General features: G+C 46.7%; 2 protein-coding genes across 2 annotated transcripts; one reads left to right on the plus strand and one right to left on the minus strand.

The window, feature by feature from the left end:
* Window positions 1-7,449: 7,449 nt before the first annotated feature.
* On the minus strand, window positions 7,450-8,906 carry LOC125530729 (pentatricopeptide repeat-containing protein At4g38150-like). The gene has a single exon (XM_048695129.1). It carries the CDS (start codon window positions 8,771-8,773, stop codon window positions 7,799-7,801), a length of 975 nt encoding a protein of 324 aa, XP_048551086.1. The 5' UTR covers window positions 8,774-8,906; the 3' UTR covers window positions 7,450-7,798.
* On the plus strand, window positions 8,837-11,782 carry LOC125530728 (pentatricopeptide repeat-containing protein At5g40400). The gene has a single exon (XM_048695128.1). It carries the CDS (start codon window positions 8,983-8,985, stop codon window positions 10,702-10,704), a length of 1,722 nt encoding a protein of 573 aa, XP_048551085.1. The 5' UTR covers window positions 8,837-8,982; the 3' UTR covers window positions 10,705-11,782.
* The last annotated feature ends 3,783 nt before the right edge of the window (window positions 11,783-15,565 follow it).

Consider the following 15,565-nt stretch of genomic DNA (forward strand, 5'->3'; position numbering starts at 1 on the left):
ACGATTAAGGAGTTTTTAGGTCGTGGTTCTATACTCAGTGATGCCGTTGGAGTTGATGGACTCACTTATCTTCCAAGCCTTCCGCTGTTATCGTTATTAGATGGCCTTAAGCCATATTTATTGTAATAAGTTCTCTTTTGAGACACTCGATGTAGTAAGTGTGTGATTGCTACTTTGTTATAAATCCTTCAAGTACTGTGTGGTGTCAGCATTACTGATCCAGGGATGACACCTGAGCACAGAGATTGGACCGTTTGAGGTCTGGTCTCTACAGACATAAATGCCCTTCAATGATATGACCGTTAGGTGGGTAGATATTTTGGGACTACTGGCACATAGCACAGCAACGGTCGGAATTTTGAGTATCAAATTCCTCAGGGCTATCATGTTCCTCGCTGTGTAGGCAATCCGCACTGGCGAATTCCTAGCTCCTCAGTTAGAACAAATTCCTCAGAGATCAGAAGAACTTCGTCTCTGTCACTGAAGAAATTGACTGTGCTATATGAGATTTCCAATGGCTTCACCCAAAGGGATTGGTAGGTGTAGGATTTGAGTTGAGCATCACTTGAAAATTTTTCCTTAGTATTTCCTCAATCCTTCATGTTCCTCGAATGAATACCAAGTCTTCAGGATTACACCAATTTCTTCACTTTCAAAGTCTTCAGAAAGTCTTCAGAAATCCAAAGTCTTTAGTCGAAGAACTTCATTTTTAGGGGTCGACTTTCCCTGTAAATATCAAACTCCTCATAGACTTATAGACCTATGTACACTCACAAATGCATTAGTCCCTTAACCTATAAGTCTTCAATACACCAAAATCACTAAGGGGCACTAGATGCACTTACAATGATCATTACCGAGAGGGCGCAGAGATATCTCTCCGATACACGGAGTGACAAATCCTAATCCCGATCTATGCCAACTCAACAAACACCATCGGAGACACCTGTAGAGCATCTTTATAATCACCCAGTTACGTTGTGACGTTTCATAGCACACTAAGTGTTCCTCCGGTATTCGAGAGTTGCATAATCTCATAGTCATAGGAACATGTATAAGTCATGAAGAAAGCAATAGCAATAAACTAAATGATCATTATGCTAAGCTAACAGATGGGTCTTGTCCATCACATCATTCTCCTAATGATGTGATCCCGTTCATCAAATGACAACACATGTCTATGATCAGGAAACTTAACCATCTTTTAATAACGAGCTAGTCTAGTAGAGGCATACTATGGACACTTTGTTTTGTCTATGTATTCACACATGTATCAAGTTTTTGGTTAATAAAATTCTAGCATGAATAATAAACATTTATCATGATATAAGGAAATATAAATAACAACTTTATTATTGCATCTAGGGCATATTTCCTTCAAATGTAAACCAACAAATGGAAACTAGAAGCATGCATCGAGGCAAATCACATGATAGATACATTTCGAATGTAAAGAGGAGAAGCAGAGGTAACCGGCGATGCTCGATGGCGACAAGGAATTTGGTAGACCAGTTCGTCCTTCTGCACAAGGACTACGTTTGGTTCGACTTAACACGGAAGATAAACTCTCTTCGCCCTATTCTCCTCGACAATTGGTTTGTCAACCAATGTCGATCACTCGTGGTACATACTTGAGACGATCTCCAAACCTTTACAGACTTCTACTTCAAGAACTACAATTACTCTTGGTCTCTAAAGAAATTGACACCTAGCCGTCTAGAGAGTTTACAGCTCTCAAGAGTAATAGGCGGAGCGTACTGGACTTAGATTCGAATGATACTGAACCACTATCTAACTTTTCAGCTCTAGGGTTTTCTCTCGATGGGTTTTAAACTCAAATCACTCTAGAGAGGGGGTTGCCAACAATCTTCTCACAATCAAACGGAGCAGCCGCCGGACAACGCCGACGTGAAAGTGCAACTATCCTTGAGTGGTTTTGGTAATTTCTAACAACATATAGCTCATTGAACTAATATTATTTCAAGATGATCATTTCAGAAAGTTCAATGATTGGCATTGGCATGGATTAGAAATGTGGACCCCTCAACATGCTAAGGACACAAATTGGCTCAAGCTCAAGACTCTACATTTTCATTTTAGTGATCCAAGATCACATTGAGTCCATAGGAAAAGCCAATACTATTAAAAGGGGATGAGGTGTTGTTTAATGGCTTGCTTGCTCAAAATGCTTAATGATATGCTCCAAAAGCCCCCAACCACTTTCTCATATCCACATATGTCCCAAACCAAAAGTCAAACTCGGCCCCACCGAAATTATCTATCTGGCGCCACCGAGTTCTCGTGACATAGCCACTGCCAGAAACCCTAGTCACTTCTGTCTCACCAATAGGGATCTCGGTCTTACCGAGATGGGATTGCAAACTCTCTGTTTCCCTTCGTAACGTTTCGGTCCAACCGAGACGAGCGATCGGTCTCATCGAGTTCGCAATGCAAACTCTCTGTTTCCCTTTCGTAACGTTTCGGTCTCACCGAAATGAGCGATTCGGTCCCACCGAGTTTGCCTGACCAATTCTCTGTTTGCCTATTATAGAAATCGGTCCTACCGAGTTTATGTGATCGGTCTCACCGAGATTATGTTATGCTCTAACCCTAATGAAATCGGTCTCACCGAGTCGACATATCGGTCCCACCGAAATGCCTAATGTTCACATTTTGAACTAAATCGGTCTGACTGAGTTTTATGATTCGGTCCCACCGAGTTTGGTAAATTGTGTGTAATGGTTGGATTTTGTGTGGAGGCTATTTATACCCCTCCACCCACTCTTCATTGGTGGAGAGAGCCATCAAAACGTTCCAACACTTCTACCATACATTTTCTGAGAAGAGAACCACCTACTCATGTGTTGAGACCAAGATATTCCAATCCAACCATAAGAATCTTGATCTCTAGCCTTCCCCAAGTTGCTTTCCACTCAAATCATCTTTCCACCAAATCCAAATCCTCGAGAGAGAGTTGAGTGTTTGGGAGACTATCATTTGAAGCACAAGAGCAAGGAGTTCATCATCACCACACCATCTATTACCTTTTGGAGAGTTGTGTCTCCTAGATTGGTTAGGTGTCACTTGGGAGCCTCCGACAAGATTGTGGAGTTGAACCAAGGAGTTTGTAAGAGCAAGGAGATCGCCTACTTCGTGAAGATCTACCCTAGTGAGGCAAGTCCTTCGTGGGCGATGGCCATGATGGGATAGACAAGGTTGCTTCTTCGTGGACCCTTCGTGGGTGGAGCCCTCCGTGGACTCGCACAACCGTTACCCTTCGTGTGTTGAAGTCTCCATCAACGTGGATGTACGATAGCACCACCTATCGGAACCACGCCAAAAATATCCGTGCCTACATTGCGTTTGCTCCCTCCAAATTCCCCCCTTTACCTTCATATGCAAGTGTTTTATATTCCACTGCTATACTCTTAGACTTACATGTGTAGGTTGCTTGCTTGACTTGTGCTAAGTTGCTAAAATATGTCAAGACTTAAAATTGGGAAAAGGCTAGACTTTTATTTGGTCAAGTAGTCTAATCACCCTCCTCTAGACATACTTTCGATCCTACATGACGTGGGATGGCTATTTATAGCCGCAGGCTTCCCTGGTGGGAAATGACCATTTTGGACACGCGGTCCAGCCAATGGCCAACCGACACGTTTACAACGGTCGGATTTTAAGAGCAACGATAACATTACTTACGGAACAAGTAATGCTAACTCCTTGGTCTAAGACAATCTCACAGCAAAGAAGATCACAGTCTCTTACTGGCAAGTATTTTCTCAGAACACAAAGAGATTTCTCTCGCAACTTTCATAAGATTTGAGTCTGGTATTAGAAAATCAAAGTTTCGAACGCTACACCCCTCTTAATAGTACGGTGGTCTTGTGACTCGATAAAGAGAAGAGAAACAACGAAATAAATGTCGGCGTGCGCAAACAACCAATCATGAACTCCCTCCCCAATCTCACTCATTTTCTTTAGCCGAGCAAGAAGGCCGGGGAGCCCTCTTGGTCGTCTTCTTCAGCCATCATGAAGGCCGGGCGCACCTGAGGTGCCCATCTTTGGTGGCGGCAACGACCAACATAGTGTTATTACGATACAACCATGATCACTCATCACATTCGCCGTCCATTGATTTTTCCAATCCTTTGACAACCATGATCACTCGTCACATTCGCCGTCCATTGATTTTTCCAATCCTTTGACGTTGGCAGAACGATGAGTTGTAGCTACTTGAACTTTTGATTTGTTGCATTGCAGTGTCTAATGCACCGTTCTCTGAATTAGTTTAATCAAGTGTTTAGTATACGCTCAGTTTAGTTTTCTATGAAAATCTAATTCTGTATGAATTAGTGTAATCAAATGAGATGAACAATTCTATTCCATTCCATCTCTCAAACCAAACACCAAAATGTAATCATTCCATTGCTCGCAATTACTCCTACCAAACATAAAGACAAAACCGATCCGCTCTGGTGAAATGGAAGCATGACATTCTGTTTCACTTCGTTCCTGAACTGAACACACCCTAAGTCATTCAAGAAATTGATTGAATGCCTCTTCATCTGTAGATTTTTCCAGTGGTTTACAAAATTGCCATATATGTAAATTAAAAAAATCATAGAGTGCATACTGACAATTTTTTTTCTAAAATTTGCCATGTTTTGGTATAGTGCTTTGAAATTGGCATGTGACCGTCTGAAGAAAAAAAAGTTGCCATGTGTGTGGCACAAATATCTTATAGTTGCCATCAGAGCATTAACTTTTTTTCCTAAACAATTTGCCATGTTTTGGAAAAAGTGTTTTGAAAGACCAAAATTTGCCATCTTTAGAAAAAGAAAATGCTATGAATTTGCCATGTGACCATGAGAAAAGAAATCATTGCAAAAGTTTTAACGACAATATGGCACAAGCTATGTCACCATGGAAATAAAAGGTAAAATTGCCATGTCAATAAAGCTGTAATGATGACATGGCTGTAAATTTTCCATGGTTGTAAAGTAATTTTGCCATTGGTAAAAATGAAAAGTAAAATTTGCCATAAGCGATTGAAGTAAATTTGCCATGTATGTGCAAGTAAGTTTGCCATGGTAAAAAAAGATAAATTTTGCATGGTAAAATAAAAAACAAAAAATTGTCACAGCCAAATAAAAAATAAAAATGTTCATGGCACTAAAATAAAAAATCATCATGGAAATAAAGGTAAATTTACCATGATACAAATTAAATTTGCCATGGTACAAAAGTAAATTTTGAATGTCTTTGTAACACCCGAATATGCCATGCTATAAAGTAAATTTGCCATGTGTGTTAAAGTAATTTTACAATGGCAATGAAGGTAAATTTGCCATGGCAAAATAGAAAATGAAATTTTGCCATGACATTAAAAAGAAAAAATTGCCATGGCAATGAAAGTTATAGTTGATACATGGCAAAACTGAAAAAACGTATTCTGTACAAAAACGCATAATATAGAGCGCTGGAGCGATGTGTGACCACCCCTGATTAAACCTTGCTAATTGCTTTTTCAGTCCTTTATAAACATGTGCTCTAAAACTAGAGAAACTGTAGAAGTATCAGAACAACCAAATGCTCTTTTTCTGCGGTGTTCCAAAATGATTTGAACCGGTGGCACATAGTCAACTATCAAAAGATGAGTACATCTACTTTGGGTCCAAAACATCAGCACTGCAACAGAAATTTGCAAGATTACAACAAGTGTCTTTAACTCTAATGGAACCACACCATTTTGAAGGAATATGAAATGCACAATTAATCTTCTATATACAGTTGAGTAAGCATTGCCCATTTGATTTATATTACTCTGGGATGTAACTACCAATCAATGTGCCTCTGTTCTCGATTGTAACACAAAACTGAAACTGAAGAGAAATGAATGGCGGGTGGTGAACACCAATCGAAGAAGGTACCAATCACCTGAAGAATTGGAGTCTGTCTTTGTTGCCAAGGCTTTGGCCAAGTAGAATTTCCCCGTCTACCCTCAAAAAATGAATTGCCCCCGGCGACCTGTACAGGAGAAACGCCCTCCATGGCCTCCACTTGACTGCAATTGGATTCTCCAACAGATTTTGATTGATGACATACAAACAGGGAACATCACAAATTGAGGTGAAATCGAAGAAGCTGCTAGCGGCACCTCACATACCGGTGAAGAACTGTGGAACCTTGACGGGGAGCACGACGGACTCCTATAGCGCCTGCTTGGCGGCGGAGGCGGCGGAATTGCTGTCGAGGAGCGCAGGAATCTCCTCTGTGCGGGCAACGAACCGGTGAAGAACTGTGGAACCTTGACGGGAAGAACGACAGTCTCCTATAGCACCTGCCTGGAGGCGGAATTGCCGTCAAGGAGCGCACGGATCTCCTCTACGCGGGCGACGAACCCCGGGAGCCTGGTATAGATGGTGTCGTGGAGCCATGGAGCCACTGCAGCTCAACCCCCGCCGCCCCCCTAGAAGCACCCTGCCATCTCCGACCAGCAGCGCCACCGCAACTTCGCTCTTCAGACCCAATCCACCTAAGCCACGCGCGCGTGCAGCCTCGCCAACTCCATGGTCTCTTCCCCATCCTTCTACTCCTACTTCGCCGCCGACCAAGCGCCGCCCTCCCCAGAATGGGCACGAGGGAGAGAGACGGGGAAAGGGAGTGTGAGGATAAGGCAGAGTGAGGGAGGTCGTTTGTGCGAGGGAAGGAAGCGAACGAACGTTTTGCTGAGGCTGCCGTGTCAACGCCCATGTGTCAAGATTCATGCACAGAATCAGACGGCCACTGACACGTTCGCACGGAAGTGGTAAAAGTCTGATGTCAGATTTTTATCAATCTGATGTCAGATTTTTATCAATTCCGTTAACATATACTAGATGTGGAACTTAACAGTGGAGAGTAAGACATATTACCTTGCCGGTGAGCAAGGATAATCTGGCTGGAGGGTGAACAAGAGGTGATGATAAGTTCGCAGCTCTTTCTGCATGCCAGCGGGAATTCAGAAACACCCTGTTTCCTATTAGTTCTGTCAAGATTGTTCATCATGTAGGAAACTGATAGTGATGAAATACAACTCAACAGCTTGAATTAACAACAATATGACAAAGCTATCGTCTTTGAGCAGCAAGTGTGTATTCATGGGTGCAATATTGTTTACAATTTCTTACATTTGTAGTAAAACAGTGGGACAAAGTAATTCCTTGGTTAAAGATATTCCTAGCCCATATGGATAGAAAAATCAATCTAAGTTTTAAAATATTACTAGACGTGGAACTTAACAGTGGAGAGTAAGTCATATTAGCTTGCCGGTGAGCAAGGATAATCTGGCTGGAGGGTGAATAAGAGGTGATGATAAGTTTGCAGCTCTTTCTACATGCCAGAGGTCAGAGGATGCCAACTTGCATTTAACTATATACCTAGAATTCAGAAACACCCTATTACCTATTAGTTCTCTCAAGATTGTTCATCATGTAGGAAATTGATAGCAATGAAATACTACAACTCAACAGCTTGAATTAACAACAATCTCTGAGCAGCAAGTGTGTGTTCATGGGTGCAATGTTGTTCTCCATGCAAGAAACCTCCAAACAACAACCAACTGGCTTATGGTTAAAAAAATATCACCGAGCTATTGGTTCCAAGCAGCAACTAAATGTTGGTGAATTGCATGTAAACACAGAGAAATACAAAATCACTGGTGGGTGGACATCATGTAAAAACAACATGCTAGCAATTTTGATTTAACCACGGAAGGAGCTTCAACTATTGAGAGGATGAGCACATACTAGTTAGATCAAAAGGGGCGGCTTGTTTTTTTCTTCCCAAAGATCACCTCCCAAACAATCGGTGAGAATGGCCCTTTCTTGTCCAAATGTTCCCTGATGGACTTCTCATCAATGGCAAAGTTCCTATCCTGGAAGCTCCTCACAAGCTTGTCACCCTCCTCTACCCCCTTCATCTTGCATACTGCATCAACCAAACCCACAAACGTTGCAGCATTCGGGGAATGCCCAGCCTCGAACATCTCCACACAGAAAGCAACAGCCTCATCCAGTCTGTCGCCCTTGCACAGACCCTGTATAATCAACCAGTAGCTGAAGGCATTTGGAATGACCCCGTTGCCCTGCATCTTCCTGAAGATCCTGACGGCATCGTCCAGCTTGGCTGCTTTGCAGAAGGCCTCGACAACAGCGGTGTAGATGACCACCTCTGGGATGGCGCCCTTCTCGCGCATCAGACCAAACAGCTTCATGGCCTCCGGTACCAATCCGTTCTTGCAGAGGCCGTCGAGCATGGCGACGGCGTTGGGTATCAGCCCCGTCTCTTTCATCTTCCGGAAGATGTCGTCCACGTCCTCCGTCTGCAGTGGCGGCCCCGGTTCGTGGTCAGGCTGCCCCGTGGAGGAGGCGGCGTCGCCCAGCTTAAGCTTCTCCATCAGCGACTCCCCGATGGCTTTCTGAGCGCTCCTTTCCGGACGCTGCTGCTTCCCGGCGGCGCGTCGGAGGATGTCAGCAGGGAAGGCGCCGGCGGCGGAGGGGTCAGGGGCTCCCCCTGCGCGTCTCGGCGGTGGGGGCAGGGGGTTGTTCTCTGGGTCAGACCCGAAGTTGAGGGTGCGGAGGAAGGCCTCGTCCTCCTCCTCATCCCGTGCCTCGTGGATCACCCGGCGGCGACGGTCACCGGTGGAGTACGACCGCCGGATGCCAGATTCTCCACCCAGCAGGAGGAGGCGGCGGAGGCTGCGTGACCTAGCCGGAATCTGCAGGCTCATCTCTCCCTCTCTCTCTTTCTCTTTTTCTCTGGTGGCGGCGGCGGCGGCTTGAGGGGAAGGGAAGAGGCAACCGTAGAAGACGGAAATGTGGGCTTGTGGACGGACGCTTCGTCCCGGGCCAACATGTCATACAAAGAATTCGGAGTCGGAGGGTTTCGGTTTCAAGTGTCCAAGCCAAGGCCAGGCCCAGGGGCAGGGGCAAGGGGATCATGTCCAAGGCCGTGTCGCGCATTCCGTCGAGCACCCTGACCTCCCTCCTCCCGCGCGCCCTGAATCCCCACGTCGCCGTCGTCGACCTCATCACCACCCACCTCACGGCCGACGCGGAACCCACCAAGATCCTCGACCTCTCCGGCCTGCTCCCCTACCTCGGCCAGGACGAGCTCACCGCCGTCGTGCTCCACGCCGGCCACTCTCACCCGCTTTCCACCCTCCGCTTCCTCATCGCGCTGCCGCCGCCGCTCCAGCCGTCGCCTCCCCACCTCGCCTTCCTCGCGCACTCCCTCGCCACCACCCGCTTCTTCTCCCACGCGCTCGACGCGCTCTCCCACCTCCTCCGCCTCCACCCAACCCACGACGCCCTCCCCACTCTCCTCCTCTCCTACCAGACCGCGCCCCACCCCTCCCTCCCCAGCCTCCTCGTCAAGGCGCTCCTCCGCCGCGCCCGCCTTCGCCACGCATTCCACGCCGCCCTGCGCGCGGCCGCTTCCGGCTTCCCACCCGACACCGTCGCCTTCAACGCACTCCTCGCCGCGCTATCTCGCGCCGAGCGTTTCAATGAGCTCTGGGCCGCACGGGCAGCCATGTCGCGTGCTGGGGTGCGCCCCAATGCGCACACGTTCAACATCCTCGTCGCCGCGCTCTGCCGAGGTGAAGACGCCGAGCGCGTGCAGGGCTTCTTAGAGGAGCTGGAGGAGCAAGGTTTCGAGCCAGACGTGGTGACTTACAACACCCTTCTTGTTGGGTATTGCCGCAGGGGGAGGCTGCAGGACGCTCTGCACCTGTTCGATGTTATGCCGCCCAGGGGTGTTGAACCAGACTTAGTGTCACATACTGTCCTGATGGACGGGCTGTGCAAAGCCGGGAGATTGAGCGACGCTAGACGCATGTTTGACAGGATGGTGCACAGTGGGGTGAGCCCCGATGCTGTCGCTTATAGTGTTCTTATCGCAGGGTACTGCAATGAGTGCAGAGTGAAGGAGGCAAGGTTGCTGCTAATGGAGATGGTGGGGAATGGGCTCTCGCCTGAAGGATTCGCTCTCAAGAGTGTGATTGAGAGTCATCTCAAAATTGGGAAGCTTCTCACTTGCTTGAATATGGTGTCGCCTTTAAGGAAATATGGTGTTGCCATTCCGTTGGAGAGTTACAATTGCTTGATTGGTGCATTGTGCGAGGAAATGCGCCCTCATGCTGCCAGGGGTTTGTTCCAGTGGATGATAGAGGATGGGCACAGTCCTAGCTTGGAGATGTATAATATGGTAGTAGATTGCTTCTGCCAGTGCGGCAGTGTGGACGAGGCTTTAGATATAAAGGTTGAGATGAGCTCTAGAGGAGTGAAGCCAGATTTTGATACTTACCGTACGCTAGTAACCTGCCTTTGCAGTGTGGGGAGGAGCTCAGATGGCAAATCGGTTATGGCAGAGATGATTGAGTCAGGTCTCCAGCCGAATGAGACTATTTGTGCTGCTTTGGTTTGTGGGTTCTGCAAGGAAGGTTCTCTTAATAAAGCAGAATTGATCCTGAAGGCTTTTGTTCTTGATTTGCAGGTCTGCTGCAATAAGAGCTATAATACTCTGATGAGAGCTTACTGTATGACCAGGAGCACCACAGAGTCATTAGAATTGCAGAACAGGATGTTGGAACTGGGTTTTGTCCCAAGCAGTGAGACATGTCGATCTCTTGTTTATGGGCTCTCAAGAAGCATTGCTTAAGTTGCTAAACTGGTTTAATCATCCCATGAATTCAAATATTCTTAAATTCTCAATGGGTGGTCTACATAATTACTTAGGTGATTACAGCAGTGACGATGGCATGATGCTATCACCATGCATGATGAACGAGAACATTTGTGGAAGAGCTGAAGAAATTGGATTATGCAGCAGAAAGCTGTTTAATATAATACTGTATTTAAGTGATGTGAGCATGCTGTTAATATAATGCTCCTCATAAAGACTTGGTTTTTCAGCCCAGGCAAATTCTAAAGATTTGGGACCAAAAGCGGTTAGCAGTGACCATTGAATAAGTTTCTTCAGCTTGAGTTGGGTTAAATTACGGAAGGTATTTGCACCAGTCTGTGTGATGCAACTTGTCAGCTGTGACCACTGGCCAGAAATATTCTTGGATCAAGTTTCTGCTGATGGCTTAGTGGGCTATAACAAACCGAGGCCCCATGACTTGCTGAATGATGGCCATGTACATGCCTCGCGATTCTGGGTTCCTTGGATTTTTGGAGAACAGATGCAAAGCGCTAGTTCATGAGGACTAATGCTGACTTATACCAAAAAGATTACAGTATGTTGGATACAGGGGGGAGTTTCTGGTGGAATGAGGCCTATGAGTTTACTTGGCTGGAATGCCATCCTTCTGCCACGGTAGTGCATGTTTGGCAAACTGCTCTTGTCCTGGGCACATGGCACCATGGAGCATGGCTAACAAATTACTGTAAAACCCCTGCTGTATGGAATTAGAGAGCTAATATTGCTTGAATCTTAGCCCTAGATTAAGCGGCAGACATGATTCTAATGCTAAAATATTAAGTGTTGCATCCAATTGCTACAATTGTACATTACACAGTGCACTGTTTGGTAAATCTCATGCGTCAGTTTTTTGTCCAAGAGTTCACATGCATGGTGAACAATAGCATTTGTGAAAGGGTAGAATGCAGTATGGTTAGCATTGAGATGGTGTGAGCACTGTGCACAAATGTTGATGTAATCTTCCTCATGCGGATTTGCTGCCTGAATCCAGGTGAACTCTAATCTTCATATACATTGACCAAGTTTTTCCTGATGACTTCTGGTAAATCCAGGTAAACTCTAATTTTCATGATGGTACACATATAAATTGGTAGGCCCAAAATATGCTACTCCCTCCGTTCCGAATTACTTGTCGCAGGTATGGATGTATCTAGATGTATTTTAGTTTTAGATACATCCATTTCTGCGAGGAGTAATTTGGCTATGTATCTCTCTGATCCTTATTTGCTTTGGGATACGAGGGGGGGGGGGGTTGGGAAAGGTTAGGCAACTGTCGCGTGTACGAAACACGACACTGAGGATGTGGAACACCCCCTTTTTGGTTCAGTGTTGGGGCACTAACCGCACACGACACTGAGGATGTGGAACACCCCCTTTTTGGTTCAGTGTTGGGGCACTAACCGCTCCAATCCTCTATCTACCACATGGTGGATTTTTACCCAGGTTTAGGCCGCTAGGAAGCGTAATACCCTACGTCCTGCTAACTTTTATTCACTGGAAGTGATGAACTGGATGTTACAACGGTGAACCTTCCTTGCTGGGAAAGTTCACTCGCGCATATCAAAATAGAGTCAAACCCCTATCTATGTAACCTGGGCCTCCTTTTATGGTCACAAGGGGTCATCACAGTGGCTACAAGGTTGTGGGTACAGTAGATATACAGAGGAATACCTATCGCATTAAATGCGGGGGTATGTGTCTTCGTATCCTGTTGCCGGAGTTGAACACCTGTCTTGTCGTAGCAGGCTTTTATGGTCACAAGGGGTCACCACAGTGGCTAGAAGGTTGTGGGTACAGTAGATATACAGAGGAATACCTATCACATTAAATACGGGGGTATGTGTCTTCGTATCCCGTTGCTGGAGTTGAACACCTGTCTTGTTGTAGCAGGCTTTTGCTAGCGCATCCCTTTTACCGTGACACGTTGCTGATGAGGTGTCGCCCGCACGGTAAAAGGGGGCAGTGAATCACCTTGGGTGCACCTAACACTTTGGAGGCGCGCGCTCCACTTGACAGCTCGCCATGCACCGCCGTGGACCGCAACAGACCTATGCTTAGCCTCTTCGCTGTAGCCCTGCGCCAGTTAGACGCTGATTGGTCGTCGCCGGGCGGAAGCTGTTGGCGGGGTGTTCGCGCTGAGGGAGCCGTTGCCGAGAGGCAATGCTCTTCCACGGCAATCTTTGCCATGACATTGCCGATGTTGTTAGAGGACTCTTCCTCAAGATTGATGGTCTTGTCGGTGAGTGTCTTGACAAAGATCAGCATACCACCATGTTGCCGGGAGGCAGTATGGAAGGATGGACTCCTTCTGGATGTTGTAGCAGCAAGAGTGCGACCATCCTCGAGCTATGTGCCGGCAGTGAGGTGATCACCCATTCCTTTGATGTAGGTTTCCTGTGATTGCATCTGGACGAAGATCTGCATGCCACCTTTGAAGGGGGCCTGGACGAGCGTTGCCGGGAAGCATAAGTCCCCACAAAAAACCCTCATTTCTAGACGTGGCATGTTTATGTGGGTTGGAACATGGATTTTAATCCAGCCAAGCAGGTTGTCTTTCCCTTCCTCATAAGTGGTGGTTTGGTCGGCTGTAAGGCCAAGAGCGTCTACGGCTTGCTTTAGTATAAAGGCACACATGAATGGCAAACAAAACCAAGAATGTGAAATCGCACAGAAACACGTGAGCAATGAAACCTCACCGAGGGGCACTGATGGACAAAATGCTCCTCCTTCATCAAATAAGAAGCCTCGAAGCCAACATAGAACATGTAGTGCTAGCCCTATGCTGTGAAACCGCTCCTTTCCTGGCAACTGTCATCCACTAGATCTGCCGCACCGATAGGAAAGAAATCAATTAGCCGATACGAAAAGCACAAACCAAAATAGAGGATAAAGAATGTCATCCTGATCTCGTCCGACAAAAAGTGGACTTGCCTTAGTTACATTTCCTTTTCATGTGTTCCTTCACAAGGTTTACATAAAACCAGAGCCTGTAACATGAAACCACGCACCGTTAACCAGCGAACCACAATCTCAAGCAACGAATCACGGATTTTTTGTAACGTGATCTAAACCAAAGGGACTCGGGCAGAAAACAAAATAGACAAGAAAGATTGGGAAGCAAGGCCAGAGAACAGACTAGAAAAGAAGCAGCTCACCTCAAGCAACAATATAGGCACCCAACAACGACAAGTAGCTCGTAAGACCTGAAAGAAAGAACGGAAAGAGAGAGCACAGTTAGGCAAGAAAAGAGACCGGGGAGAGGAATGAGGAAGAACCTCAGCTCGCAGCAAGGACGAAGGCCATAAACAAAGCAGGAAGACGCAGGCGGATAGCAGGTATGAGCTCGAACAGCACCTCTAGCGGACCAAAGCGAGGGACGGGCATGGTGAAGCGTAAGGCGGCGGTGGCGAAGGGATATAGAAAGGAGAGGAAAACCAAACACAGAAGGAGACAAGATAAAGACAATCGCAGCACAAAGGCGAATGAACTGACAAAACCCACCACACGAAGTCACACACGTTGACACGAGCCCAAAAACAGCCAAAGACCAGGTGATGAAAGCCATGTAAAAAGAGCGACACAGCACAGTACAAACCAAAGGGGAACACTTGCTTTTACCCAACGGAGTAAGCATCGTAGGCTTACCGGGCAATGGACTCACCAACCCTCATTGCTGCCACTAGCACGGGGCCGAACAACTCCACGTGGACACTGGCCAGATAGGACCAGTCGGACGGAACGAACACAACTCCATGTGGCCACGGTCGGATAGGCAGGAAGAGAGCAAGCACACCAAAATGGAACAGACGGGCATAAACCAAAGGAGCAAACCTACCATATCCGCCCGGTAAGATGCCGGCTCCGCAAAGTCTCCCAACACGCCTGCCCGAACAACCATCCGGGTGTTGGGCGGGATAGCCGGGTGAAGAGGTACATCTCTGCTCGGTGGCCCAAACATCAGACACACACCCCAGCGCATGAGCCGGCACACGCCTGTACAGCCGGACAAGCTCCACGCACGACGACCGCCTTTACCCAGTGGCCCAAACATGAGGCGCCCCCACACAAGTGCACGAACGGCACAGGCAGGGCAAAGGGCAACACCCGGTAGATGAGGCGGCCCTGTGCGCACCCCAAGGCCATGCGTCATGGACCCCTGAGACTGCTGGTTCGGTGAGGAGCATCTGGGCCCGATCAGACAGCGGGGAGGGCACCAAACAGGCAACGGGGCTAGACGCGCACGGATCGGACAGCACATAGCGCGTGTGGAATAATCGGAAAAGTTAACTGGTTATTGTTGCAGAATGGAGATGCTCTTAGTTTAAAAATTCTGGCTGGACAAAGATTGACAGCTTGGCCTATTGTAGCTTGTCCATTTCCAGTTTGCCAGTCCCATGATATGATATTTCCAATTTATTATTCTAGTGAGATGCCTTGAGAGATTCTAGTTCACATTTTCCCTGGTACTATTCTTCTCATCCAATTGAAACTTTATCAGTTACTAGCAAGATGCCCGTGCATTGCACGGAGCGTCAAGATGCATTTTTTTTATAAAACACATGTTGTGATTGACCCATGCAGAAGTAATCCCATGTGTAAAAACTAATGATATCTCGAGAAAGAGAAGGGATAGGGTGAGGAGGAGTGTAAAAACCCATGCGGCCACCATGCCAGATTGTTCCAGAGGTTTTTTTTTTTAATTGCTCAACAATGAGGTTGTGGGAAATAAGGATGAACAAGGGAAGGCCTTATCTGCAAATGTGAAGAGAGGTGCGGATATCTTCTTGCAAAATTGTCATAGTTTGCTTTCTATCCG

The sequence above is a fragment of the Triticum urartu genome, unplaced genomic scaffold (assembly GCF_003073215.2).
Source record: "Triticum urartu cultivar G1812 unplaced genomic scaffold, Tu2.1 TuUngrouped_contig_6522, whole genome shotgun sequence".
Classification (NCBI taxonomy): domain Eukaryota; kingdom Viridiplantae; phylum Streptophyta; class Magnoliopsida; order Poales; family Poaceae; genus Triticum; species Triticum urartu.

What these genes read in the sequence shown, in the direction of transcription:
- LOC125530729 (XM_048695129.1), bottom strand. Translation starts at nt 8,773, where the DNA reads ATGAGCCTGCAGATTCCGGCTAGGTCACGCAGCCTCCGCCGCCTCCTC.
- LOC125530728 (XM_048695128.1), top strand. Translation starts at nt 8,983, where the DNA reads ATGTCCAAGGCCGTGTCGCGCATTCCGTCGAGCACCCTGACCTCCCTC.